Here is a 27,557-nt window from a genome sequence, read left to right on the forward strand (position 1 = left end):
ATGTTTGTCATCTGTATGCCATCCATTTGTCAAATAATTAAAAATGAATTAATGAAATGTAGTCAATCTAAACAATTTTAACTGTTACCTATAAAATCGATTACAAATGTTACAAACAGTGCTGGCGATAACACATTACAAGTAACGTGCGTTACATTATCAGATTACTTTTTTCAAGTAACTAGTAAAGTAACGCTTTCTTTTTAATTTATTAGAAAATATCTGACTGACAGCTGTCCCTCTGTTGAGAGAATTCGGGAGTAAGTGCTATAAGTAAGAGTAAGAGCGCTATGTAAACATGATGGTTACTGTAGTTGTAGACTAAATGTGAACATGCATTTTCATGCTAAATAACACAAATATCCTTTATCTATTTAATCCCAATTTATTAACCAACGTCTTTGCTGCTGATCTTCGATGATCTTATTGAACCATATTAATAAGCAAAAATGACTTTAGATAAACATCACATTAATTTTTTTATTGCAGAATTTGCCAAAAATATGACTTTTTAATTTAAAACAAACAAGCAAGACCAACCCAGTTGAGAAAAAGTAACACAAAAGTAATGTACTGTGTGAGTTTACATAAAAAGTAACTAGTAACTCCTTTTTTTTACTTTTAAAAGTAACTTTTTTATGGGTTACAATAAATACCAAAATAAATGTTCTGCAATAATCTGACAAGAACTCACACTATAGACTTACCTTACATCTCATTAGTATGAAACTTTTATTGTTTGTTTGTTTTCTTTTTTCAAATAAATTTGCCCCGTCTATTAAATTACACAAAGTCCACAACTGCCTGCCATGTGGTTGATTTAAATGTTTGTATTGGGGATATTCTGAAATATTTTGGTGATTTCAGAAATATTTTTTCATTAAAAGCATATATCTGACTATTACAAGGCACTACACCCATAGCTAGATACAAAGCAAACTAAAAGGGCATTTTCTGCCTCTTTGTTTTGAGCTTGTGGTGGATATTTCCCCCAAGCCCTGGTTAGTTTTAAACAACTGCATCTCTAGAGCCCATTTGTGGGCGACTGGATAATTATAATGATTTTACTATGATAAGATGTTTCTATTCAAACAGTTGCAATATCCATAAGATCAGAATCACTATCTAGTTCTTGTGTGCATGAGCTGTTGTATTGGTTCAGTATGGCATATTTATTTGTACTTGTTAGTAAAATTAGTTTATTTGTAAGGAAGGACTGCATTTCTGCTAAACACTGTAAAGCCATCATTGGGCAAATGGCTGGGTGGGAGAGTCTTAACAATCATCAGAAGCATGGTGGGGGTTCACTCTTTGTGCCAGATGATAAGATCCTTTCAAGTGTAAAGGTTCTTTTCTGTGGTGTTGTTTAGGGTATTAAAGCTCTTGTTTTCTCCTTAAGTCTCTTTTCAGGGAGTCAGGCCACGCCAGAGTCAATTATTTTTCCATTTTGCTGTTGAAAAACATTGACATTTAAGATTAATCTATGACTCATTTGAAAACCATGGAAACACAATGTGCATGATATAAAGTCCTCTTTCTACTTTGTTTTGTATTTTATCTGTGTAAATGCTTTGATGATTGTTTTATATGATATGAGCTCATTTGTCAGAACTATGTAGATTTATGAAATATTTTTCTGTACAGTACATATATATGATAAATCTACATTTGATTAGGATACGTATGATGACGCTGTTGTTGTAAGGTCTGAAGAATATAGCCCTTGTTCACAAAAGAGATTAAAAGGCGCTGTCTCTTTAAGAGGAAGAACGCTAGGCACCAACTGTTACATGTAAATATATTCAGAATCCAAATGAGCGCGGCGTGCCAGCAGCCAATCACGAAGCGTGTCCAACCGCGGGAGATCCAAATTTCGCGGGACGTAATTTGGCGCTAAAATAGCACTCCTCTGTTGAGCTGATGTCAAAGCAAAGCTTCTCGGCCGGAGAGGGATTACAGATACACAGGAACGTTTCTCACAATCGCCGGCTTTAAGCAAGAACTACGAGAGGAACATTCCCAAGCTTTGTTTACCTTTAAAAGGTAGATTTATAAAACTGAATGACCGTGGTACATTTAATACATGTTTAATTTATTTGCAGTATATTAATACGTAATAGCCTCTATCGTACCACTACAACAAAGGACCCCAGGAGAGAGTTTTGTAAATTTCGGGTGTTTATATTTTTGTAGTTTCACGCATTATTTATCTACAACTTTAAAGGTATTTATTTTACTATAGTGCATATTGTTTGTATCTTTTGGAATCTTTTAAGATAAACATTCATTTTGACGGTTGATTCGTTCTGCAGTACATTATAGACGCGATTTGCGTAATAAAAGAGTTTCTTTTGCGTCACTTTCGCGGGTTTTCGTGCATTTCGTGCGCAAAATGATGCGGATACCCAGAGGGATTTCTCCTGCGTCTGGAAGAGGCGCAGTATCTGGACTCTCGTGCCCACAGAAGAAAATGTTCTCCGCGGTGAGGACGGATTTTTTTAACACGGGACTCTCAAGCCCGCCGATGAATTCGGTACCGGCTGGATACTTCACTCAGATTGGGAACACGACAGCTGTGGAGCAGAGACCCAACTGTTTGTACGCGACCCCCCACGGGCCGGAGCCTAAGCCGGTGCGGACCTCTTCCGGGCGGCTGCCGGTAAGCCTCTTTCCCTTCCACCGCCACCCTTGCTACGACGCTTTGCTTGTTGTTTTATTATATCTTAGTAGTAATATATAATTTACTAAAACACTGCTACAGTCACACTGTAGAATCCACGTTCTTCATAAGATAAGCTTCCCGTTTCTGGCTTTGCCAGAGGGTTATATTTGTGCCCTCTTCTCTGATGTACTGAAAATCTGTCAGTTCCTCATGAATGAATAAAACAGGCCGGTAATTGGAGAGCATGACCACAACACTACATGTATATTTCAGTCATGACATTAGGACACACAGGACCTTTAGGTAAAACAGTGTGGCAAGCCACTTGCGCCTTAAAACAAGCTTGTCATCCTAGGCTTGGGTATTTAACATTAAAAACAGTACTACTGTTAGTCTGGGTTGTATCATTTTGTTTTGGAAAGGAATGTAAAGGAGACTATGAGGAATATAACTACAGTGTGTTCAAAGGTTTGTTCTGTTGTGTAACAACATGCCAGTTGTTCTGATGAAACCTTTTCCTCATAACTTCAGTCAACTCCGTTAAACTGTAAAAAGTACATGATTTAGGGCTTTATACAGCCATTGCATACACTGTAAGTTATTAAATTCAATTTGGGGTCTAAGCTAAGGTTTATGCGAAGGTTACTGTTAACAAATGGCTAATTTTTGCCATTGAATTTTGTGAAAACCCATGGTTCAAACTGAAAAACTGTACAGATGCTTGTAACTAGCAACAAAATAAGTACTGGTACAAAATTAATAGTAAAACTAAAAACTGTTTTGTTACCAGTGGAAACTTAAGGGGTTTACCGGGACAAGGGCATGTAGCAGACAACTGCTGCTACCAGTATCTAATGATTAGTTAGTGAAATTGAAAAAAATGTGTTCACTATTGCTTACTTACTAGTAAATAAAAAATAGGCAACATGGGTTCATTTAAAAGTATGTGCCTGTATATATTTATTTATGCAAAACTGACAAAAACATACCTATATGTACGAATAACTGCTGTTTCCAGTTGAAATGAACACTAGGTGCAGTAAAACTCTTTTACTGCAACTTTTATTTCTTTTCACACAAAGTATGACAGGTACAGAGTTTTGATTACTAAAGCCTCATTTTCACACAATTACTTGTAGAATATTATAACTTCAAAATGAATTTAACATCCTGCACAATATAAAAACTGACACTTTTGAATGTTGTTATCACATATACAGCTAAATATGCATGAGTTTTCTAATTCAGTAGGTTTGCTCAGTAGCTAATGTAATACAGCGCTCCGGTACGAACCCTGTGAAACTACAGTTCGACAAAAATCCGCTCAAAGGTAGTGAAAATGGCACGGCTGCATCAAAAAAAAGTGTTTTTATGTTGCTTTTGCATTTATTAACACTATCGGGTTGGTTAAGGGTTGATATTTTCCATACGATACAGGGCTCGCAAAATTTCAAAATCTCTGGTAGCCCTTCGGGCAGGTACTCTTCAGATTTTGGTAGCCCGAAAATTAATTTAACTAGCCCAAATAAATTTTTATTTTTATTTTCTATATTTTTAAATATAGAAAATCAGATAGGAGTCTAAACTTAATCAAAAATGGAAGGAATAATATTTCACTATTTGGTGTATCTGAATTTTTAAATATCAATTTAAGGCAATTTATAAATCGAGTATATCATTTATTATATTTATTTAAAACATAAATATTACTGTCTTAATTGTTTAGTATTTAAGATGGCCCATCAACTTCCTTCACATTTACAACTCTGTGTGTTTGCTGCATAAAAACATAGGTCGGTAATTGCAATCATTTGACCATAAACAGCTGAAAAAAATGTGGAAATAAAAATTCATTCTCTGTCACGAGGGGGCGCTAAAATACTACGGTTTCCCTAGTAACGGCTGTACACAAAGCAGCATTAACGTTGTTTTATCAGGCATGACATGAAAATGCCAACGACACGTTTCTGAGGACAGTCGGTTCCCTTCAGATACATTCATATAAAGACATCCGTGCCGCATTTTGACTTTGAAACGTGCAGTGCGCATATTTATTCAATGACATCATTGCCTTTTGAAGTTTAATCCAGCCCTATCGCGATTCTCGTCTTTCCGTCCCCAAATGTAAGACCTCCTAAATTATAATTAAGACTTTTCTTATACTATTTAACATATTTAAAACTTTTTATGGCCTTAAATTTGATACAACTAAATTGAGGAGTTTAAGGACCTGCAGGAGCCCTGTACTTTACGATAGCCCGTCGGGCAGCCCGGTGACACCTTTTGGTAGCCCGACTGGAATAGGGATGTTAACCGATGACCGTTTGACCGGTGGTTGACCATATCAACGTTAACCGGTCAAAGTTGTCGGTAGTCGGTTAAAAAAAAAAGTGCCGGTGCGTCTTTTACGCATTCTGAAGGTGCCTGTTTTATCCATTGGTTTTATCATGTTGCAGTCTATTAGGCAACATTCCGCATAAGATGAGCTTAGATTTGGAAATACATTACATCTACATTTCAGTGGTAACCGATAAGGTGATGATGATCATCATCTTTCTTTAATATGGTTAGCACTACCTCAACTAAAGCGGCGTCTCTTCGGAGCTGTCATTTTCTTAAATGAGCCGTGGCAATGTTTCAAATGAGCTTCTAACCTAGACAAACGCCTTTATTTTCAAAGCGATCACCTTGTACCCAAACCATTTGAAACTAAGGAGCCATTTGTCCTACGATTACATACAACAAGCTCTTCGGCGCCGCGTTTGCGGGACTCATGTTTCGCGCTGTAGGGGATTTTAAAAAAGTGACGTGAGTGGCAGTGTGTGTGTGTGTGTGTGTGTGTGTGTGCGGGAGGCAGAGCGGCAGAGAGAGGCCGCGATCACACCGAACGCGTTTTTGCAGATGGAGGCGCCTCTTTTGAATGGTTTTCTGTTGGCAGTGAGCGTTCTACGCGCTGCTTATGCGTCCCAGGCGCCTCGCGTTTTCACCGCCTGCTGCGCCTCGCGTTTTTGCAGGAGCGCTCTGAGCGCGTGAAGTTGAAAAAAAAAATCAACTCTGAGTGGAAAAACGTCCAACGTCATTCGCGTTCTTTTCCATTGTCCAATCGAATGAATGGAGAGGCGGGCCTTCTGTTGTGGTGACGGAATTTTACGGTTGCTTAAAAAGTCCGGAGACTGCAAGAAATAGAGGAGAAACCTTTTGTGTCTATCGTGGGTAACCCGGAGCTGTATTATTTAGGGTTTCTGCTAATATGACAGTTTACTTAACAGCATAAAACTAAGATTTTAGAGCGCTCGCGCTATAATCCTTTGATTTGACTGACAGGACAACTGTTTTGGTCGTTGCTTAGCAACATAAAAAAAAACGCAGCACGCTCTTTTATTAAAAGTCACCAAAAAAGGCAGTGCTGTGCGCCTCGCGTTTTTAGAACTAAAAGACGCGTTCGGTGTGATCGCGGCCAGATGCGACAGAGTTGCGAAATTGCAGGCGCGGCTGGAAATGGCTGTTATTTCAAATAGCGTACCATATTTTAAACTAATCGGTTAACCGGTTTCAACCGGCTAATGAGGCTCGGTGGTCGGTCAAGAAATTTTTTAGTTTTCGCCATCCCTAGACTGGAAAATACAATAGCCCCAGGACGTCGGGCTAGCGATTTTGCGAGCCCTGCCATAAAGCATTAACCTTTAGCAACAGAATTCTGAACAGCCGCAATACGTACCTCAAGCATCGTAATAAATATGCAACAATAAGTACCTGTACCTACGTAATAAAAACATGCCACGGTCATGTATTAATCGTGTATTTTAGCACCACTCTCTGGACTTTTTACTTTGACATTTTCGTGAAACATACAGTATAGTACATAATTACAGTGTTGTAAAAATGTATATAAAGGGATGTATTTTCATGAGCCTGGGCTAAAAATAAGTGCTACTGACCTCAAAAAAGATAGTTGTATCTAGTTTAAATGTTGAAATGGCTTGCCACAGCTATTTCAGGGGGGAGGTGGTAGAATCTCATAGATGGGGGAAGGGTGCTTTACAGCTTCTGAACCGGACATTATATTATATGGTTCGGGCCCAATAGTAAAGAGGGGGAAGGGTCTTCAAAGGTAAATTCATCCAAATACAGAACCTTTTTTTATATTTGGCAATCTAAAAACCATGCTATGAATGAAAGCTTTGCCCTCCTTGAAGCCGGATGATTAAATGACCCAGGTTCATTAGACTGATCCCCAAACTGGTTCTTCCTGTATTTGTATGTTTAAACTCCTGGATTCTACAGCTTTTAGGTTATGTAGCTGCAGTTGTAATTATCACTCCTCTTTTTCCTGTACCATTGTACACCTGTCTCGCCGTTCGTCCTTGCACGAGCTCAACCTGTTGAAAAGGTCAAGAAGGTCAAAGTTATCTGGTTCAGGAACTGCCTCAGTCAAACTTGTCTGTGTGTTGCTCACTGCTTCCAGCTGATAAACAAAAGGAATGATCACACGCTCATGCTGCAGAATATGGGGCAGGGCTGATAACATACTGGGCGTCTGCATGGGGGATTGATGCACATGCCTCAAACTCTGACATAGATTACAGCAAAAGACTGTCTTGAAAGGCTTTTCTGGGTTTGGGCAACTCAAAATGGTTCATGTTATGTTAACAGATCAGATAAGGCCTTGTCCTGTTGCTTTCCCTGATTCCAGACTCTTTTTTTTTAATCATGCCATTTAGTCTGTATTAAAATGCTTCAAACAGCTTTTATTTCTTTTCTGGAAACAAAAAGTGTGTTGTGAAACTCCACATGGCATTGTGAACAACTTCCACGTTCCCTTGTTCAGTTTTTCCCACCAGTGTGCTACAGTCATATCTCCTGCTGTGAAGAGTTTCACTCTTGTTCTCTGCCCCTTTTTCAGTTTGACACGAATGAATGACACACCTCAAGTTTACATGTTCGTTCACAGATTTGTGAACCTTTACTCTAAAAACTAAACTTGTGAATTAGATAAAATGAACTCAAAATTCCCCTGAGCCCTTTTATTCAAAATGACAGTCAGTATGAAATAATAATTTCTCTTTATTTCCTTTCCTTTCCTTTTCTACTGACGTCATTCAACTTTTTTTTTATTCTAATTTTTCAGTGTGGAATTGCGCTTGTTCCTGTGAACACGTGAAACACTAGTTTCATTAGTTGCTACTGATATATAATTAAAAGAATAAAGTGAAGTAAATGGTAAAAAAATACAATAATATGATAACAAATACTAGTTTGTCAAGAAGCATAATTTTTATGTGGCTAAAATAACTGGAAGCTGCTGACACTGGATGTCTTGCACATTCAAGTTAAAAAAGCACCTGCTCTACTTTTAAAAATAACATAGATATCATTTTTTTACAGTTGATTATCCAACCTGAATGTGGTAGTAAAATAAATTCCAAATCAAAATATTTAGCTAATGATACTGTGGTCAGTAGCTTAAAGGGATAGTCCACTCCAAAATGAAAACGGTGTCCTTAAGTACTCACCCTCATGTCGTTCCAAAGCCATAAGACCTTCGTTCAACTTTGAAACACAAATTAAGAGATTTTTAAAGAATCCGAGAGCTCTCTGACCCTCCATAGACAGCAAGGGTCCTACCACGTTCAAGGTCCAAAAAGGTAGCAAAAAAATTGACAAAATAGTCTATGTGGGATCAGTGGTTCAACCGTAATTTTATGAAGCTACGAGAATATGAAAAATTATCCCTGCAGAAAAACAGACCTTTTGATATTTATTATTTTTTTTTTTTTTAGCTTAAATGGGAAGGACTTGGCATTTGAGAAGATTTAATAGCTTCATAACAATTCCCAGATCATATTTTCTTATCATAGGTTTTGGTTAATGTGTTATCACGTCAGCAAGCGTGACAATGATTGCAAATTACATGCAGTAGTAATTGATGTCAGCATTGAGCAAACTCCAGTGAAGGAGAATAAAGATTAGAGCTATACAGCAGAGCCAAACTTTGAGGATTGAAAAGGTCATGAAGATCACTAGGTCTTTGGTTCACTTTAGATCTCACGTGTCTGAGATCAAATGATAAGCCACTGTTCTGTGATCGCTACAAGCTTTGTTTCTGGAGACCCCAGTGACGTACTCCCTTCCCCCCTATCCCAGAGTCCCTTAGGTCATTTCACCTCATTTCTTTTTCTTAATTTACCTATTTCCCCCTGTGGGGCCTCCAGTAACCAGGTGTTGCATCAACAAGGTGGGTGATGGGCCTCAAGCTGTTTTACTTGGATCGTTCTGCATGGACCCGTCTGGCCAAGTTTTGCATTTCAAAGTATCTTCCCCTCACGCCCATTTCATCTGGTCTTCCCCCTTTCTCTTTTACCTGTGGCTTCTTTTTCGTTTTGACACCTCAGGAATAGTCATTGACACAGAATGACCTTTTCTCGCTTTTACACATTGAGTAGGATGAATGTGTTTTTTTGCACATTTGGGAGTGGCACAGTTTGCAGGTCATTTTTTACTCACGTGTGTCTGTAGGCGTACAGAAACCTGTTTTTTCAAGGCAGATTGTGATTGTTCAAAAACATCTCAGAGGCTGATTGCATGGAAAGTTAGACAATAACACAACGTAGGACTCTCATCCCCCACCTCCATCCAGTGAAAAACTCACAGTCAGGCTTTTTAGTGCTGGAGAAAAACGGGGGAGGTGTGACTTCATGTGGAATATGCTTCTAAAGAATGAGCCTGTAAATATCCAACAAGAAATGAAGCATATATTGGAAATGCCAAACCATTTGAAACAAGCCTCATTTAATAGGCAGAGATTTAGTACTATGTTAAATAGCCAACACTTCTATGTATGAAAACCATATGAAACCATATGTTTTCCAATTGAGTCATGAGGATTTTTTTTTTTTTGGACTGGCGTTTTTTGTGTGAAGACCCACCAATGTACTTGCACCAATGTATTTGCACCAAATTACACTGTAATATACAATTATACAATCTGCAAAATATTAAAGGTGCCATAGAATGGAAAACTGAATTTACCTTGGCATAGTTAAATAATAACAGTTCAGTACATGGACATGATATACCATGAGTCTCAAACACCATCGTTTCCTCCTTCTTATATAAATCTAGTATTTGCAAAAGACCACCGAAAAATAGGTCAATTCCAACATAACAGACTGTTACGCAACATCCCCGAGATCGTTAATAGTTACGCCTCCAACATTTGCATCGCCCAATCATCACTAACGTCAGCACATCGGTTAAACAGGGACACGGTTAGCTTAATGCTAGTGCTATACATAGGATTTCACTGACCACATAAACAGAGAGATGACTGTGCTGATGATGGTGAATGATGGAGAAATAACTGCGTTGATGATGGCGAATGATATACAGATCTTGAGAATCACTGAGGAGCAGCTCAACTTGTGTGGTAGGAAGCACTCCCTCTGCATTGTAACTTTACACAGAGCACATGCGATCACAGTAATCACACTAAAATATCCGCGATTCAAAACGGCAGATTCAACAAACCGCATATTAAAAGCGACTAGAGCTCCTAATTAAAAATATATTTTTATCCATGTGCGAGCTATTGAGCTCTGTGAAACAGCCAATCAGAGCGGAGCTCATTAATATTCATGAAGCTTCCAAATAACAGAGCATTTCATTCTAGGGGCAAATCCTAGGTTGTAAATGGACCTGTAAAACCATTTCTGGAGATTTTTTGCCCTTTCCTATGCCATATACCTTCTATGTAGATATCAGAGAACAATTTAAAATATTCTCTCAATGCATTCTATGGCACCTTTCATTGTTTTACTAGAATAAGAGGGATCATACAAAATGCATGTTATTTTTTGTTTACTACTGACCTGAATAAGATATTTCACATAAGATGTTTACATGTAGTCCACAAGAGAAAATAACAGTTAAATGTATAAAAATGACTTAAAAAATTTACCTATGCTTGATTCTTAATACTGTGTTCCCTGAATGATCCACAGCTGTTTGTTTGTTTGTTTGTTTGTTTAGTGATAGTTGTTCATGAGTCCCTTGTTTGTCCTGAACAGTTGAATTGTCTGTTGTTCTTCAGAAAAATCCTTGAGGTTCCACAAATTCTTTGGTTTTTGAGCATTTTTGTGTATTTGAACCCTTTCCAAGAATGACTGTATGATTTCGAGATTCATCTTTTCACACTGAGGGACTCCTATGCAACTATTACAGAAGGTTCAAACTTCAAACGCTCACTGATGCTCCAGAAAGAAGCACAATGCATTAAAAGCCAGGGGGTGAAAACTTTTAGAATTTGAAGATTGGTGTAAATATAACTTATTTTGTCTTTTAGGAAACATACAAGTGGCTTCTGAAGGGCAGTACTAAATGAAAAAATGAAAAAAAAAAAATGATATTCAGGTAAAATTAAAAAAATGTACACATCTTCATTCTGTTCAAAAGTTTACACCCCCAGCTCTAAATGCATTGTGTTTCCTTCTGGAGCATCAGTGAGCATTTGAACCTTCTGTAATAGTTGTATATGAGTTCCTCAGTTGTCCTCAGTGTGAAAAGATGGATCTCATAATCATACAGGCATTGTTGGAAAGGGTTCAAATACACAAATGCTACAAAAAATGAAGAATTTGTGGGACCTGAAGGATTTTTCTGAATAACAGCGAGCAGTTTAACTGTTCAGGACAAGCAAGGACTCGTAAACAACTATCACAAAAAAAACCCCACATCTGTGGATCATTCAGCCAACAACACAGTATTAAGAAACAAGTGTATGTAAACTTTTGAACGGGGTCATTTTTATAAATTCAACTATTTTCTCTGGACTATATGTAAGTTTTTTTTTTTACGTGAAATATCTTATTCAGGTGAGTACTAAATAAAAAATAACATGCATTTTGTATGGTCCCTCTTATTTTGGTAAAATAATTAACATTTATCACATTAAGACCCCTACCTCAAATGTTGGAACAGTAGTGTAAATATGCTGTCTATGAATAAAGAACATTTAAGTAGAGTTTTTATGATGAAACATCCTCTAGAAGTTATTGGAAATGATCAGGTTTTGTGTAACTCTTGTTGCAATAGTTGTGTGTGAATCATTGCCCGGGCATTGTGGGCATTGTGCCATGGCAGTGCTGAGTATTTCATAGTGTTTCATCATGATCTCTATAGTCATTTGATCCCAGACTCTTGGGTCTCTCTTTTTATTCATAAGTGAGAAAGGAAGTGGTGCACATTTTGAATATCTTTTGTGGTTATTTAGGTCATATCTTAGCAATAATGAGCGATAGCAGAAGCTGATATGAAGAACCAATGCTTCAATTTTTACTGTGACAACAAAATAAATATTATGAATTTTGCAGTCGTCATAAAGTTATGTTTCGCATCTTGGTTGCAAAGATCGCATACAGCCCATAATTGTCACTGCATGCTTTTACCATTTAATTTATTTGATCTTGACAAACATTTATGCATTTGACACTTATCTAAAGTATTCAAGGTAACCCACACATACAGGGTACAGACATTTTTGATTTATTAAATTCTGTGTGCATACCATATACACACATACTTTTTGCCTAAACATGGGCGTTTTTGCTAATCTGTACGGCCACTGTTGTGTGTAATGTTAGCTTAATGGATTTGCATATTTTTAGGAAACTCCTGAGCCTGGAGCAGTTTCACCAGTTTCTGATATAAATCTGTTTATTTGCAAACTGGTGTAGAAATCAGTAGTTAAAGTTTGGATTTCAGTAGGTGAAGCTGCTCCCATATCAGTGCATTAGAAGTGAATGATTCAACTTCCACCCCATACGCTCTGAGCCAGCATTTCTCACTTCTCATTTCCCACTGACACAGGAAATAGGCAGAACTAACCACAAACTCTTACAGACATAAGATGCTGCTGTTCTGAGAAACAGAACCACACAAAGGCCCTCTTCTCTCACCCAGGTGGGTGTGTGTGTTCATCTTGAGCGGATCTGCTGTGCTAAAGCATGGTAACAGCTGACGCTAACACAGATTTGATGACCATTCAAAGACGTTCCCTCAAAGTCTTCAAGGAGCACACAAGCCTCTACTTAAACATCTAGTGGTGGCTCTAAAACAGCTTAGTTGATTTTTTTTTTACCTTGTTGCTAAGAATTCCAAATTAGTTTACAACTGTTTTCCTGTGAGGAGTAATCTTCTTAAAATACATTGTACAAAGATTCAGTTATAATATATAAAAATTTAAATTAAAATTATTTAATTGTGACCCTAAGTAATAGACTTTAATATTGTCATTGTAGACCTCAAATACATGTTTACGCCTATAGTAAGGGTCTTGCATAACACAAAACAAATAGGTCAAGGGGAAGACAAGGTGGAAAGAGTCATTAGAAGAGGTGGGGAAAAAGGAACGGAAAAGGAAACTGAAAAAACTCCAACCACCTGCTCACTAGCTCCAGATGTCAGTAACAGGTGTAGATGTCGTTCAGGGCAGGACAATGCAAGCATTTTTGCAGACGCTTGCGCACACGGGATAAGTGAATTGATCTCAGCACATGCTCGGTGTCTGTTACAAAAGTATCCTGTCTTGAGTGAACTGCACTCCTGAATGCAAAGGTAATGTGTGGGTGCAGATTTCCATGTCAGTTGGCTTTTAAACCAGTTTTTTTTTTTTTTGTGGAGTTGGTTTGTTAAAACCAGCCCATCTGCCCGGTGTGGAATGCTAAAGATTTCAGAAATGTGTAAACGTTCAGGTCATGCCCTCCTTAAAGGTTTTAATGGTAAAAGGGTTGAATTAATACAAATAGTCATGTCAGACTCAAAGATATTTTAAACCCCATAACACTAACCAGAAGATTACTATATCAGGTACTCAACTGTGGTTCTTTGTTTGTTAGACTCTTTTTGAATGTGGTTTGAGATCCGTTTTGTGATTTTTTTTTTTTTTTTTTTTTTTTTTTAAAGAATTAGTTTACTTCCAGAATTAATTTCCTGATAATTTACTCACCCCCCATATCATCCAAGATGTTTGTCTTTCTTTATTCAATCAAAAAGAAATTTTTTGAGGAAAACATTTCAGGATTTTTCTCCATATAGTGGACTTCAATAGGGATCAATGGGTTGAAGGTCCAAATTGCAGTTTCAATGCAGCTTCAAAGGGCTGTACACAATCCCAGATGAGGAATAAAGGTCTTATCTAGTCTAGTCATTTTCTAAAAATAAAAAATAAAAAAATAAAAAGATTTTTATGCTTTTTAAGCACAAATGCTCGTGATCATTGCTGATTTGTAGTGCAAACTCGAATGCGTCCTGAGGTATACTCACCCGTCAAATAATTTTAAAGTTGGCAAAAAATTTTAATTCTTAACACGTCATTGACCTTCTTATAATTGACTAGTATTAGTAGTAGGACTGGGCGATTTTTCCGATTTTATCGATTACTTCGAATTTAACGTTTTGTCATGATTTTATTTTTTAGAAAACGAGGGATCGCGATTTTTAATAAAAATATTACAAAACGTTAGGATTAGACATATATTTGTATTCAGAAAGGCACGGAAAACAAATAATGCAAGCCACTAAAGGGATATGATTAGCTGCGTGCTAGCAAGTTAGCCGGACCCTGATCAGCATATTTATGTTTGCGCTGAAGGGAGCTTTAAAGGTTTCTACGTGTTTTTGCAACGTAGAGTAATGTATCACGGACATATCTCACAAATCCTTTCATAAATAAAGTGTAGAGAGAGTGTAAATGGGAGATTGATTGTACAGTATACCGAGCGTCGTTGATTATAATAGAGCTTTGTGATATTGCGAACCAAGACTATTGCCTGATTTTGCTCTATTTCGTCGTCAAAAGTAGTCTGAAACAAGTCACATCTGAGCCTCTGCGCATCTCCACTCAAATAAACGTGTGTTTTTAAACGAATCTAGTGAAATGATTCAATTTCCCATTCATAAAGACAGTAACGTGCCTTATTTTGAATGAACCAGCGGTTCGAACGAATCAAATGAATGATGTGATTCAGTAATTAAGTGTCTTGCCGCCACCTGCTGGCAGATCGTTTCAGTTATTTAAATCATTTAATATTTCTGTATTCAAAATTTTATATTTTTATATATGATGTAACTGCAAGAGAAAAGCATGAAAATATATATTTTCATATTTATTTGTCTTACAAACATTTACTGTGTGCGGTATGATAAGAATGGGGCCTGGTGGAAAGCGATCACTAATGCAGTTGCTATGTATATTGCAAAATATATGGTGGTCATATATATTGTAGAAAAGCTGGGGTTTCTTTACATGCTGAAAGTAGTAGGGGGTTAAAAAAAATCGATTTAAATCGTAAATCGTATTTTTTGTGAAAAAATCGGGGATTTTATTTTTTGGCCATATCGCCCAGCCCTAATTAGTAGGTGTTCAGGTGACCCTCTCCAGGAAAAAAGGGCCAGAACTTGTTTTTCTTTTTAGGACAGAGACGGATTTAAAGTGGCAGTTCAGGAAAGAGGAGTAATTGTTCTTGAACAATGCAGTTGAATACACTTTAACTTCCAAAGTGCATCTCACTAGCTGCGTTTCCATTACCCTTCAAATTGAGCAAATTTAAATTGTGAATTGAAAATTTTCCTAATGGAAAAGCGTCATTTCCACAAATCCTATACAGGGCTCGCAAAATCGCTAGCCCGACGTCCCGAGGCTATTGTATTTTCCAGTCAGGCTACCAAAAGGTGTCACCGGGCTGCCCGAAAGTAGAGTAAAGTAGTATAAGAAAAGTCTTAATTATAATTTAGGGGACGGAAAGACAAGAATGGCGATAGGGCTGGATTAAACTTCAAAAGTCAATGATGTCACGGAATAAATATGCGCACTGCACGTTTCAAAGTCAAAACGCGGCACGGATGTCTTTATATGAATGTATCTGAAGGGAACCGACTGTCCTCAGAAACTTGTTGGCATTTTCATGTCATGCCTGATAAAACAACGTTAATGCTGCTTTGTGTACAGCCGTTACTAGGGAAACCGTAGTATTTCACCCCTTGTGACAGAATCAATTTTTATTTCCACATTCAACATGCAATTATCGACCTATGTTTTTATGCAGAAAACACATAAAGTTGTAAATGTGAAGGAAGTTAATTTGCCTTCTAAAATACTTAACAATTAAGACAGTAATATTTTTGTTTTAAATAAATATAATAAATGATATACTCAATTTATAAATTGCCTTAAATTGATATTTAAAAATTCTGCAGATACACCAAATAGTGAAATAAAATTCCTTCCTTGATATTTGTTTATATTTGTGTATTGAAAACATTTTTGATTAAGTTTAGACTCCTATCTGATTTTCTATATTTAAAAAAAAAAGAAGTCTTTTTTTTTATTTGGGCTAGTTAAATTAATTTTCCGGCTACCAAAATCTGAAGAGTACCTGCCCGAAGGGCTACCAGAGATTTTGAAATTTTGCGAGCCCTGCTATATATAGCAAAAACGTTTTTACGCTTACATGAGGTGGTTTTTCAGGCAATTCGAAAAGTATTTTGAAATGTAACCAGCTTTTTCACATTTACAGGTCATCTTGCGCATGTAAAAGTCCATTAAAGCTTGGATAACCCCTAATTTACACTGCACAAGTCTGCAGAGCTTTGGGCCACTCTAGTCAATTCTTGTGTTTATACCAGGCACACCATGGCTCGTTTCAGTTTCCGAAGCATCCTAGAAGGGGCTCTCTGTGCTGCTTCTGTTAAGATTGATGTCTAAGGTTGGGTTCACACTCGTCATGTTTGATTCGATTTAAACGAGATCTGGTGTGATTGCTCTGTTAGTGCGGTTCATTTGAGTAAGTGTGAACGCTGCCATCCGAACCCAGGTGTGCACCAAACAAGCGGACCGAAACCTGTAAAAAGATGGGTCTCGTAGTGCAGTTTGAGTTAAATATAAATGCAACACGGACCAAATACTTCTAAACTAACCAAAAACAGGTATCATGCCTTTAGGTTCGGTATCTTCAGGTTCGCTGTCAAAAATGCCAGTGTGAACGCTAAGCGGACCAAGACTAAATGTCATTTTCTTTCTTGGTCCAGACCAAATGAATCAAATGAACTGAACCACAAGTGTGAACACACTCTAAGTCTCCTACGATAAAAAATAATGGCAAGTGCGGTGGCTGCGACATACGTAAACCTACCAACATGCATCACCATGACTTACCATGAGAGGAAAAATGCTTTTATTCACATAATCGGTTAATGGAAACACCTTCATTTCACAACAGATTTTTTTATCAACATTTATAAAATATCACAAACGTTTGACACAAATCTGTAATGGAAACGCACTTATAGTCTAAGCTTTCCAACACACTCCCTCGTATCTGAGCAAATGTGGTTTATCTGAAAACCATGCAACATTCATAGAAACCAAAGACACAATGCTGAACTTGGAATTATGTTCATTCAAATAGTTTGGTGAAACCGCATCTTCTACAGGCAGATATTTTAAGCCAGACATAATTAACATTCTCTTATTGTCCTTCTGTCCCAGGCCAAAAGAAGACTAGATCTAGAAGAGCCACTTTATCTCCCAGAATTCCGCACGCCAAAAGGGAAAGGAAACTCTGCATGTGCAAGGGCACCAAGCCCCAAAAGTGAGTACAACAGAATGATCTATGACAAATGTCAACTCAGTCACTGTTAGAGAAAAGTGGACCTTTTGTTTGTTGTTTCCATATGTTGAGTGAGGGGTGGAAGTTCATACCTGTTTTAGTGCATCTCATAATAGTTTGAAAAGCAAACACACCTGTCTAAGCATCTCTTGCTCTACTGGTAGGAGCTGCAGCTGTTAACACTCAAACTGTTATTAAAAGAATGCCTCTTTTGTATCTCTTTCCCTCTCTTTATCTTTGTCTAGCTCCCAAGTCTCCAGGGGAGCGCACCCGTTATGACACTTCCCTTGGCCTGCTAACTAAGAAATTTGTGGGCTTGCTGAGCGAATCGCCTGATGGGGTTCTGGATCTCAACTGGGCCACAGAAGTTCTGGAGGTTCAGAAGAGACGCATCTACGACATCACAAATGTATTAGAGGGAGTGCAACTCATCCGCAAGAAATCCAAAAACAACATCCAGTGGCTGTGAGTGTGTTAGATTAGATGTTCTGTAAACCAGAGTGCTAAATACTCCTTTTTGAGTAGATTCTTAAATGCATGACATGAAGTTGATATTGTAGTCCATTCAACTTTCTGTGGACTTTGTTAACTTGTGGTTTTTCCACTCATCAGTCCAAATGAATGGAGCTTCTGTTTTACTTATAAGGCATTTTCTTCACTTTTGAGGCCCCATGATCTCACAACTGACATATTATGGTCCTTGTAATTTGAAAAAAATAAACTTTTAGCAGTTGTAAGCATTTTTCTAGTGGGAAAATGGACCCTTGGACCAAATCAGCACATTAGAATGATTTCTGAAGGACAGTGTGATGCAGTTTGTATACAGGCCAAAAGTTTACATACACCTTGCAGAATCTGCAAAATGAGAATTATTTGACCAAAATAAGAGGGATCATACAAAATGCATGTTATTTTTTATTTATTACTGGCCTGAATAAAAGATATTTTACATATAAGACATTTACAGTCCACAAGAGAAAATAATAGTTACATTTATAAAAAATGACCCTGTTCAAAAGTGTACATACACTTGATTCTTAATACTGTGTTTTTACCCGAGTGATCCACAGCTGTTTATTTTGTTTAGTGATAGTTGTTCATGAGTCACTTGTACGGAGCCCCTTACGTCACCTGTAGGAAAAAAATCATTAATCCGTGGGGACGGTTTTGCAATTCGTTCCCTCAGTTTATAAACCGTACTCACGAATTCTTAAACTGTTCCCTCGGTTTAACAAACCGTGCCCACGAATTTCCAATCCGTGCGCTCAGATTTTGTAAACCGTACCCTCGGATTTTGAATCCGTACCCACAAAATCATAATCCGTGCGCACGCTTTCGCAATCCGTTCCCACAGTTTGTAAACTGCTCTCACGGATTTGTGATTATGATAAGCTTTTCACCCAGAGTTAGATGCATGCTGCACTATTAATGTTATTATTAAATAAGGCCTATTATTACATTGCATTTAGTTTGAGAGCAAAGGAATGGCAACATAACCTGTACATTATTTGTTTTGTATTGCTTTTTACCCTCTCCTCTCCAAAACTCGTTTTTTTTTTTTTTTTTAATTCAGGTAATTTTACATTTTGCAAAATATTATTAAATAAAACAAAGCCGTTTGACCAGCGCTCTTCACTTATTATTTTATTTTGGTACCATGACCGCACTTACAAAACAGTCTTCTTTTTAGCGCTTATTTTACATTAATAACCAATAGGATAAAACACATGGTGTTTTGACAGCTAATCTATTGGTGATTAATATAAAATAAAGCTATAAACTCTGTTTTGTCAGTGTTGCATAGTCTCATATAGCCTACTGAGAAATAAAGTTTAATAAATGCAAAACAATGCATCCAGCACTTAAACAGGTGTCCAGGTTGAATTTGGGGGCGGGGCCACAAATCCGTGAGAGCAGTTTACAAACTGTGGGAACGGATTGCGAAAGCGTGCGCACGGATTATGATTTTGTGGGTACGGATTCAAAATTCGAGGGTACGGTTTACAAAATCTGAGCGCACGGATTGGAAATTCGTGGGCACGGTTTGTTAATCCGTGGGCACGAATTGTTAAACCGAGGGAACAGTTTAAGAATTCGTGAGTACGGTTTATAAACTGAGGGAACGAATTGCAAAACCGTCCCCACGGATTAATTATTTTTCTTCTACAGGTGACGTAAGGGGCTCCGTACACTTGTTTGTCCCGAACAGTTAAACTGTCTGCTGTTTCTCAGAAAAATCTTTCAAGTCCCACAAGTTTTTCAGCATTTTTGTGTATTTGAACCCTTTTAAACAATGTATGATTTTGAGATCCGTATTTAACACTGAGGACAACTGAGGACTATTACAGAAGGTTCAAACACTCACTGATGCTCCAGAAGGAAACACCATGAAAACTTTGAATTTGAAGGTCAGGGTAAAATTTTACTTTTTGTCTTGGGGGAACATGTAAGTATCTTTTGTAGCTTCTGAAGGCCAGTACTAAATGAAAAAAAATATGATATTTAGGCAAAATAAGAAAAAGTACACATCTTCATTCTGTTCAAAAGTTTTCACCCCCGGCTCTAAAATAATTTTTTTCTTCTGATGTACCAGTGTGCATTTGAACCTTCTGTAATAGTTGAGAGTCCCTCAGTTGTCCTTAGTGTGAAAAGACAGATCTCAAAATCATACAATAAAACTGTTCCCTTTATCTTGTGTGCTTTAGGGTCAGTGGTGTGTTTGAGGGCTCATCCTTCAATTCAGAGAAGAGCAGTGCTCTCAAGAAAGAGCTTTCTGAGCTGGACAGGCAGGAGAAGGCTCTGGACGACCTCATTCAGTCCAGCTCAATACGGCTACGGGAACTGACAGAGAACAAGGACAACCAAAGATATCCTTTTAATGTATGTATATTTGTACTCGGAAGAACTGAGGAGTGGTTTTTGTCTCTTTTACTTTCATGAGCTTGCTCAGGCATGCTGTTTTAAAACCTTCACAAGGCATAGATATCCATTTTACCTTAATTATGGGTATTTTGTTTTAAATGAATTGCCAAACCTATTTGTCCTTAACTGAAGCTCACATTAGGATATGTGACCTATCAGGACATTCGTACCATTAACAGCTTGAAAGATCAAACTGTGATTGCGGTGAAAGCCCCATCTGAAACCAAATTGGAAGTTCCAGAAGCATCTGAGGTCAGTATTTGTCTTAGTCCATATCTAACGTTGCTGAAAAGACCTGCATGAATTCTAAATCTTCTTTTAGTTTTAGTTGTGGACCATGTGGAATAAAATACACAGTATTTCTGAGAAGAAGAAAAAAAAGAAATAAATAGTACATTTTTAATAAAACCAATTAATTAGGGATGCTTTTGATTATTAATGAAGCCATTAAAATGTAATCCAGAAAATGAACTCTTTTCCCACCATACACAGAATTTTCCATTATTCATTAGACAACATTTCCCTGCCAAACAGAATTTTCCGGGTTTTCACTGGTATACATTTGGGGGAGCTATCCGCTTGTTAATGCCGCGTTCCAGGCAACCCGTTACCCGTGTTTTTTCAACCTTCTACACGTGAAAGTGCACTCTAACGGCAGTCAAACCCATGACTTCCCACCTGTGAACTCGTACTAGATCGATGTACTCCCCGTTCCGAGCTCTGACGTCACATAGCCCGCGAAACAACAATGGCAGCCCCTACGGGTGCAGTGTTTTTGCAAGTGGTACACGGTGGAAAAATAGACTTTAGGACAATATAACGTTGCAATCAAATTAATAATAATATAATAATAGTAATAAATGCGCTCAGGCAGTTTGGCATGACTTGCCTGGAACGCTACAAAGTCATGAGTCGTGGTTTGAACTCGTGATTTACGGGCTCAAAAAATGAAGTGAGTTGAGGCTTGGACCCAGAAACGGCATTCGTTGGACACATTATGTCACCACTTAATAAGTGGATTATGCAACTCTGAATGAGTCTAAAATGTGCCAAGGAAAACACAGAAACAAGCAATGTTATATGTAAGCATATGCATATGAAAAATAATGTGATCATCAACACTAAGCTGCATATAAATAAAAACAGCCTAATGTTAGTAGTGAAATGTTGATCCTGGCAGTGGTAAAGGACTGTGCAAGCTTTGGAAGTGCTGATGGAAGCCATCTACTACATCTTTGCTTTAATAATAGTACTAAATATGTGACCCTGGACCACAAAACCAGTCTTAAGTCGCTGGGGTATATTTGTAGCAATAGCCAAAAATACATAGTATGGGTCAAAATTATTGATTTTTCTTTTATGCCAAAAATCACTAGGAAATTAAGTAAAGATCATGTTCCATGAAAATTTTTTGTAAAATTCCTACTGCAAACATATCAAAATGTAATTTTTGATTAGTAATATGCATTGTTAAGAACTTAATTTGGACAACTTTAAAGGTGTTTTTCTCAGTATTTTGATTTTTTGCACCCTTAGATTTCAGATTTTCAAATAGTTGTATCTCGGCCAAATATTGTCCTATCCTAACAAACCATACATCAACAGAAAGCTTATTTATTGAGCTTTCATATGATGTATATATCTCAGTTTTGTAAAATTTAACCTTATGACTGGTTTTGTGGTCCAGGGTCACATATATGATCCAGATGTAGTAATTGATAAAAATGTGATTTTTCTCAGCTTTTTGCTCAAGATGTTGCTTTTTTTTATGAAACCTACCTACATTCAAGTGTTGATTAAAAAAAGAATCCTTGAAGCTAGAATAAATAGATTTTTTTGTTGTTTAAAAGTAGAGGGTTTGTTCTTTATTTTGGTGTATTGCATGTTCAGGTATTCATGCAAAAAATATCACTGGGGCCACGAAATTTTAGTGAAAATCATAAAAAATGCTGGTGGTGGCTGGCAACTTTTTTCAAAAATAATGGTGGAGAAAGCGTTAATGAAAACACAGAACCATTAAACCAGAGTCTAGAAAAATTAAAACTTAAGTCTTAAAATACAATTTTAAATGTAAAAGAATTTGAATTGTAAATTTCATAAGTATATAATTTATTAAATATCACTTTTGTTTGTCTTGTCTTTCCACATGCTTTGTTACATTTGCTGTCCTCTAGTTTTTTTTAAAGGGATAGTTCACTCAAAAATGAAAATTCTGTCATTAATTACTCACCCTCATGTTGTTCCAAACCCGTAAGACCTTCGTTCATCTTCAGAACACAAATTAAGATATTTTAGATGAGACCCGAGAGCTCTCTGACCCTCCATAGACAGCAGCACAACTGAAATGTTCCCAGGTCCAGAAACATAGTAGGGCATCGGTAAAATACTCGATGTGACATCAGGGGTTAAAGGAACCGTATGTAGGATTGTGGCCAAAACTGGTACTGCAATCACTTTCAAAATGCTGTAGAACGTGTATCCCCTCCCGCTCCTCCCCCTGACTGGAGGTTGCCAGCTAAGCTGCAGGAGTAGGCTGCAACAAGGAGCTTCCAATGGCAAGTGACGAGTCCTACACAGTAATTTTTTTTTCTTTCTGTAAAATTATGTTTATGCTTCACAAGAGATGTTTTGCGAAGTAATTATGTATCCCAAAAATTTACTAATGGCAATTAGCCAAATATTTCGTAAAGATGTACTGTAACACCGTGTCTACACCGCGTTCTATTTATGACGTGCTCACACAAAGTTTAAATGATTTGCAACAGTCGCTTTGTCGCGTCCAGTGTGGAGAGACTTTAGCTGTTGCGGTGTAGACACGGTGTAATACCACATTTCAGTCGAACATAGATTGTTTTCATACCCTGCTAGTGGTGCGATATAAAGCTTTTTATGAACGCATTTAGCACGAGCGACCGTGGCAAATCCACTGTTTACGGAAGCAAAGTTAGCCAAACATAGATGAATCTTACCTGTCCAGGAGAAAATTAGCAACGTTGGCGTCTGTCTTCAAATTCTTCTCCGTTTTCAGCCGTCTCCATCTTTCAAAGGCATCTCCTATACAAATCCTTGTTTTATTTCGGACTTTGTCGCGATGTATTTCGGATTCATAACAAGGCTTTTAGGTTTCGTAACGTTATACATGTTTTATCTGACACGTTCATAGCTGCAGCTGGAACAGAGCTGGCAACCCGGATGACGAAACTCTACTGACTTAGTAGATTGGTAGACAGCTGGAGGGTGGAGCCTCAGACCAAAACACAAAATGACAACATCAACATCAGTTGTGGGCTGCAACTTTCACTTTTAAATGACAATATCCTGACTGGACCACTGTTGTCAGTGATATAAGTATTTGAAATGAACATGATTTCTTAATGTCTAGTGACATGTCAGGGCCATTATATGATTAACTGAAATAAATTTCTTACATACATTTCCTTTAAATCATAATTTTACGAAGCTACGTGAATACTTTTTGTGCGCAAAGAAAACAAAAATAACAACTTCATTTAACAATTCTTCTCCTCATCCCATGTGCGTGTTGAAAAAAGTCTTTTTTTTTGTGCACAAAAAGTATTTACGTACCTTTGTGAAATTACGGTTAAACCACTGATGTCACATGGACTATTTTACCAATGTCCTTGCTGTGTTTCTGCGCCTGGGAACATTTCAGTGTGTTGCTGTTTAGGGAGGGTAAGAGAGCTCTTAGATTTCATCAAAAGTATCTTAATTTGTGTTCCGAAGATGAACAAAGGTCTGACTGGTTTGAAACGACATAAGGGTGAGTAATTAATGACGGAATATTCATTTTTGGGTGAACTAATTCTTTAAAGCCACTTTACATTAAAGTCTTTTGTCTCTTTCACATTAGGAATATAAAATATTCATTAATGACTCAATTGATGTTATACAACACATGGTTATTACTGTCTGCATGTAAATTCACATCTTTTTTGTCTTTTCATTAGGGCTCCCTGCAGATTTACTTGAAAAGCAAGAATGGCCCAATCGAGGTGTACTTGTGTCCTGAAGAATGTTTTGAGGACGCTAGTCCCGTCAAGAATGCCACACCCAGGAAAGATTACCCACAAACCCCCAGTGCCACCACACCCTCAGTCTTCCCACCTGCCAAACCCCAGCCAGCCGAAGGTGAGACAATTGCCAGGAGCTTACAACTACTTACCACTTTCATAGTAATTTAAAAGCGTTGAAAAGTTTTGGAAGCCACTAATAGAAGTTTACATTTTTGAAGTCCGCAGGTTGAAGTGACCCCAATAACTTAATATTTAACCTCTGGAATGCTAATTTTACTAGGGGAACCCCAATTAAACTCCCCCCTCAAAATGCAATTGGGTGGGTTTTGTTGGGAAAACCTGGCAACCCTGGTGGAAACATTGTGTGCAAGAGAATAGAGAGCTGTGTCCAAACAAATATTCGACAAAACTCTTGGTTATGATTACAAAAGCCATCGTTATTAAATGACAAACTAACAGTGTCCATTTCTTTGTACAGGTTTGCCATCAAAGCCTCAGCCATCAACGTCTGGCACCAGCGGCAACAACTCCCTGCTTGACGTGGAGGGGATTCTTGATCTTCCTCCCAGCCTCCTCCAGATCACCGAAGACCAGCTGCCTGGGATGGCATTCGCATCCGACCCTTCCGGGCCCTTTGTTAACTTTTCTCCTCAGCTCAGCCACGAAGACTACCTCTGGGGTCTGGAGGATGGAGAAGGCGTATCTGACTTTTTTGACACATACGATCTGGGAGATCTGCTTAAAACATGAGGGATCCGGTGTGGTCATTGGTGGGAGAGTTCAAATTGCAAACATAGGTCCTCTGAATTTTTAAAACACTCCTTATAATGACAGATTGTTTGACAGAAGTTTGTATAAAATGCACTACTGAATTGGCTTAATCAGTTCTGTTCCTGGGAAGACAGTAGATTTGGGACAAGACTGTTTCTTAATATTTTAATATTATAGTGATTAGAATCAGACAATATTTTGTCAACAAGCGCCCTCTGGAGGAGATCCATGCGTTAGGTTTAGTACACTATAAAGCCATACTTTTTTATTTCCGTCAGCCATATTACCTAAAGCAAGGTATTTTTGCATAGTTTAGATATTTTTTGACAAAACAAAAACTGAATTTGAATTGTTAATTATTTCAATTTTAAGTTATATGTTTGCCCGTTGGGTGTTGTTTTTGGTCATTCATACTTGAATATTGATGATGAAATCAGGCTTATGTATTTGCCTTTTTTAGATATGAGGTAGAACTCCTAGTACTGTTTATTAGTAATTCTTGGATGAAATGTACGGAACTCAGGAAATTTTTAAAGCTTGTCTAGAGCTTTAATTATTATAGTACTGCCAAACATTGCCAGTAGATGGCTGTGTGACCATTTTAGCTGTTGCAAACAAAGGTGCTTTTGCAAATATGTACAGAAATGAATTGTTTTGAGAGCATGTATGGGAGGCAGCCTCATGAACCAGAGATCAGAAAATGTTCAGGGTAGGAAAAAGTGCTCGATTTAAGAAATAGGTGCTTGTCTGTTCATTCTACCTCTGTCTTTTAGTTGTAGACGCCGTGAGGTAATACCTTGATCTTGTAAAAGTGGCCTTTCCCATGGCACAGAATAATGATTATGTAGTACTACACGTCTGAAGAAACAAGGTTTTACCGCTGACGCGTCTGTTTATGAGAAACCTCAGGGAATGTCCAGATTTGGCAGCTGTTTTTTCTCTGTACATTTACAAATGATTAATTCAAAGTGATAAATTGGTGGCTTTTGCTAGTCTGTTTGTTTGATGTTTATAGAATAAATTTTTCCTGAAATTACAGTAATGGAGTTCTCAGGGTTGTCTACTCCACTCAGTGTAGTTTAGAAACTTTTAATGGGATCTGGCAGAAACCTTTGATACTGTTTGAACACTGAACTGCTGGGAATACAAAGTGAACTTTGTTTCCAGAGTTTTTTTCTTTTCTTTCCTATTTGGAGTTGGGATTCTTCCCCCACCTGAATGATAGGTTTTATAGCTGTAGAGACAAAGCAGAATTTAACTGTTTTAATCTGGTGTGTGTAGAAATACACATACTGAAAACACCCATCTTAAATGCAGAGCACATATGGGTTGGGATTCAGTATGGAAAAGCTTGATTTTTACTACTTTCCCACACCCAGTTCTGCACTGAAAATTATTTTTCTGAAGTAAACATTTCTCAGTCAGACTGACCGAAAATTTATATTTAAGAGCGTCCTGAAAACCTGATAAGGTTGATTCAGCATTTGTCAAAGGGTTGGGGGTGGGTTTAAGAGCAGTTGTTAATCAGATTTGATTAACATGCCTTTGGAAGTGTGTACAAAAGTTTTACCAGGGGTTTGCTTCATGCAACTGTCCCACATGGGGACAACTGTCCTGTCCTAACAAACTTGAAAAATGTGCGTATGCATGAGTGTGCTGAAGTGTGTACCAATTTTTGGCAGTTTTGTGCATTTGATTGTAGTTTGTAGTGTTTTTATTATTATTATTATTATTATTTGGGATGTTTTTAAATAAGCATTATGTTTTTAAATTGTACAGAATGATAATTTTGTATTTATAGGTTTTGTATTTGAAGGAAATTGGTAATTGTCTCAGGATGTGTCGTTTTTATAGACCGTCTGTTTAACAGGCAGCACTTAATATTTGATATTGTGGTGTTTAAATGAATAAAACCCTGGTGTAATGCTCAAAGTTGTTTTGTGTACAAAACATTTTTCTTAAGTTACAGTTTCGTGCTTGTACTGGGTAAACAGACTCCCTCATAGACGTGTGCAAGTGCAGTAACACAATAGTTTTCTTGCCGTACGTGAGTAGCAGGGTTCACCTGCACAGTTAGGAAATACCATAAAGATGAGTCAGTGAAAATGACAGATACATTTAGACTGACACAAAACAGACGAGTAAATCTGAGTGATAAACTGCTGCGGTACACATTCTTCATTCCAAGTTGTCTGAAAATGTTGCTTACATTGTTGCTGTCAACCAATGTGGTCAGAACACATGCTTATTTTTACAATGCTTGGTTTGCATAGTAAATAAAAAAAAAAAATAGATAAACACCAAGAGTTTAAGAGTTTAGATGCAGTATGATTAATGCTTTTTAAAATGCAATTAAAGAAATTAGTATTTAAATTCAATGCAGTGTGGCATTAAATTGATCAAGTGACCGTAAAAAAAAAACACTTAAAATGTTTCTATTTTAAATAAATGCTGTTCTTTTGAACTTTCTTTTATTTACATTTGAACAAAAAGTGGCATGTCCAA

General features: G+C 37.4%; 1 protein-coding gene across 1 annotated transcript; it reads left to right on the plus strand.

The window, feature by feature from the left end:
- The first annotated feature begins 1,955 nt into the window (after window positions 1–1,955).
- Window positions 1,956–27,181, plus strand: e2f2 (E2F transcription factor 2). The gene is made up of 7 exons (XM_073827213.1): window positions 1,956–2,659; window positions 17,205–17,307; window positions 17,571–17,790; window positions 20,031–20,192; window positions 20,385–20,499; window positions 24,216–24,396; window positions 24,760–27,181. Exons 1-7 carry the CDS (start codon window positions 2,393–2,395, stop codon window positions 25,029–25,031), a joined length of 1,320 nt encoding a protein of 439 aa, XP_073683314.1. The 5' UTR covers window positions 1,956–2,392; the 3' UTR covers window positions 25,032–27,181.
- Window positions 27,182–27,557: the final 376 nt, after the last annotated feature.

Source organism: Garra rufa, chromosome 21 (genome assembly GCF_049309525.1).
Source record: "Garra rufa chromosome 21, GarRuf1.0, whole genome shotgun sequence".
Lineage (NCBI taxonomy): Eukaryota > Metazoa > Chordata > Actinopteri > Cypriniformes > Cyprinidae > Garra > Garra rufa.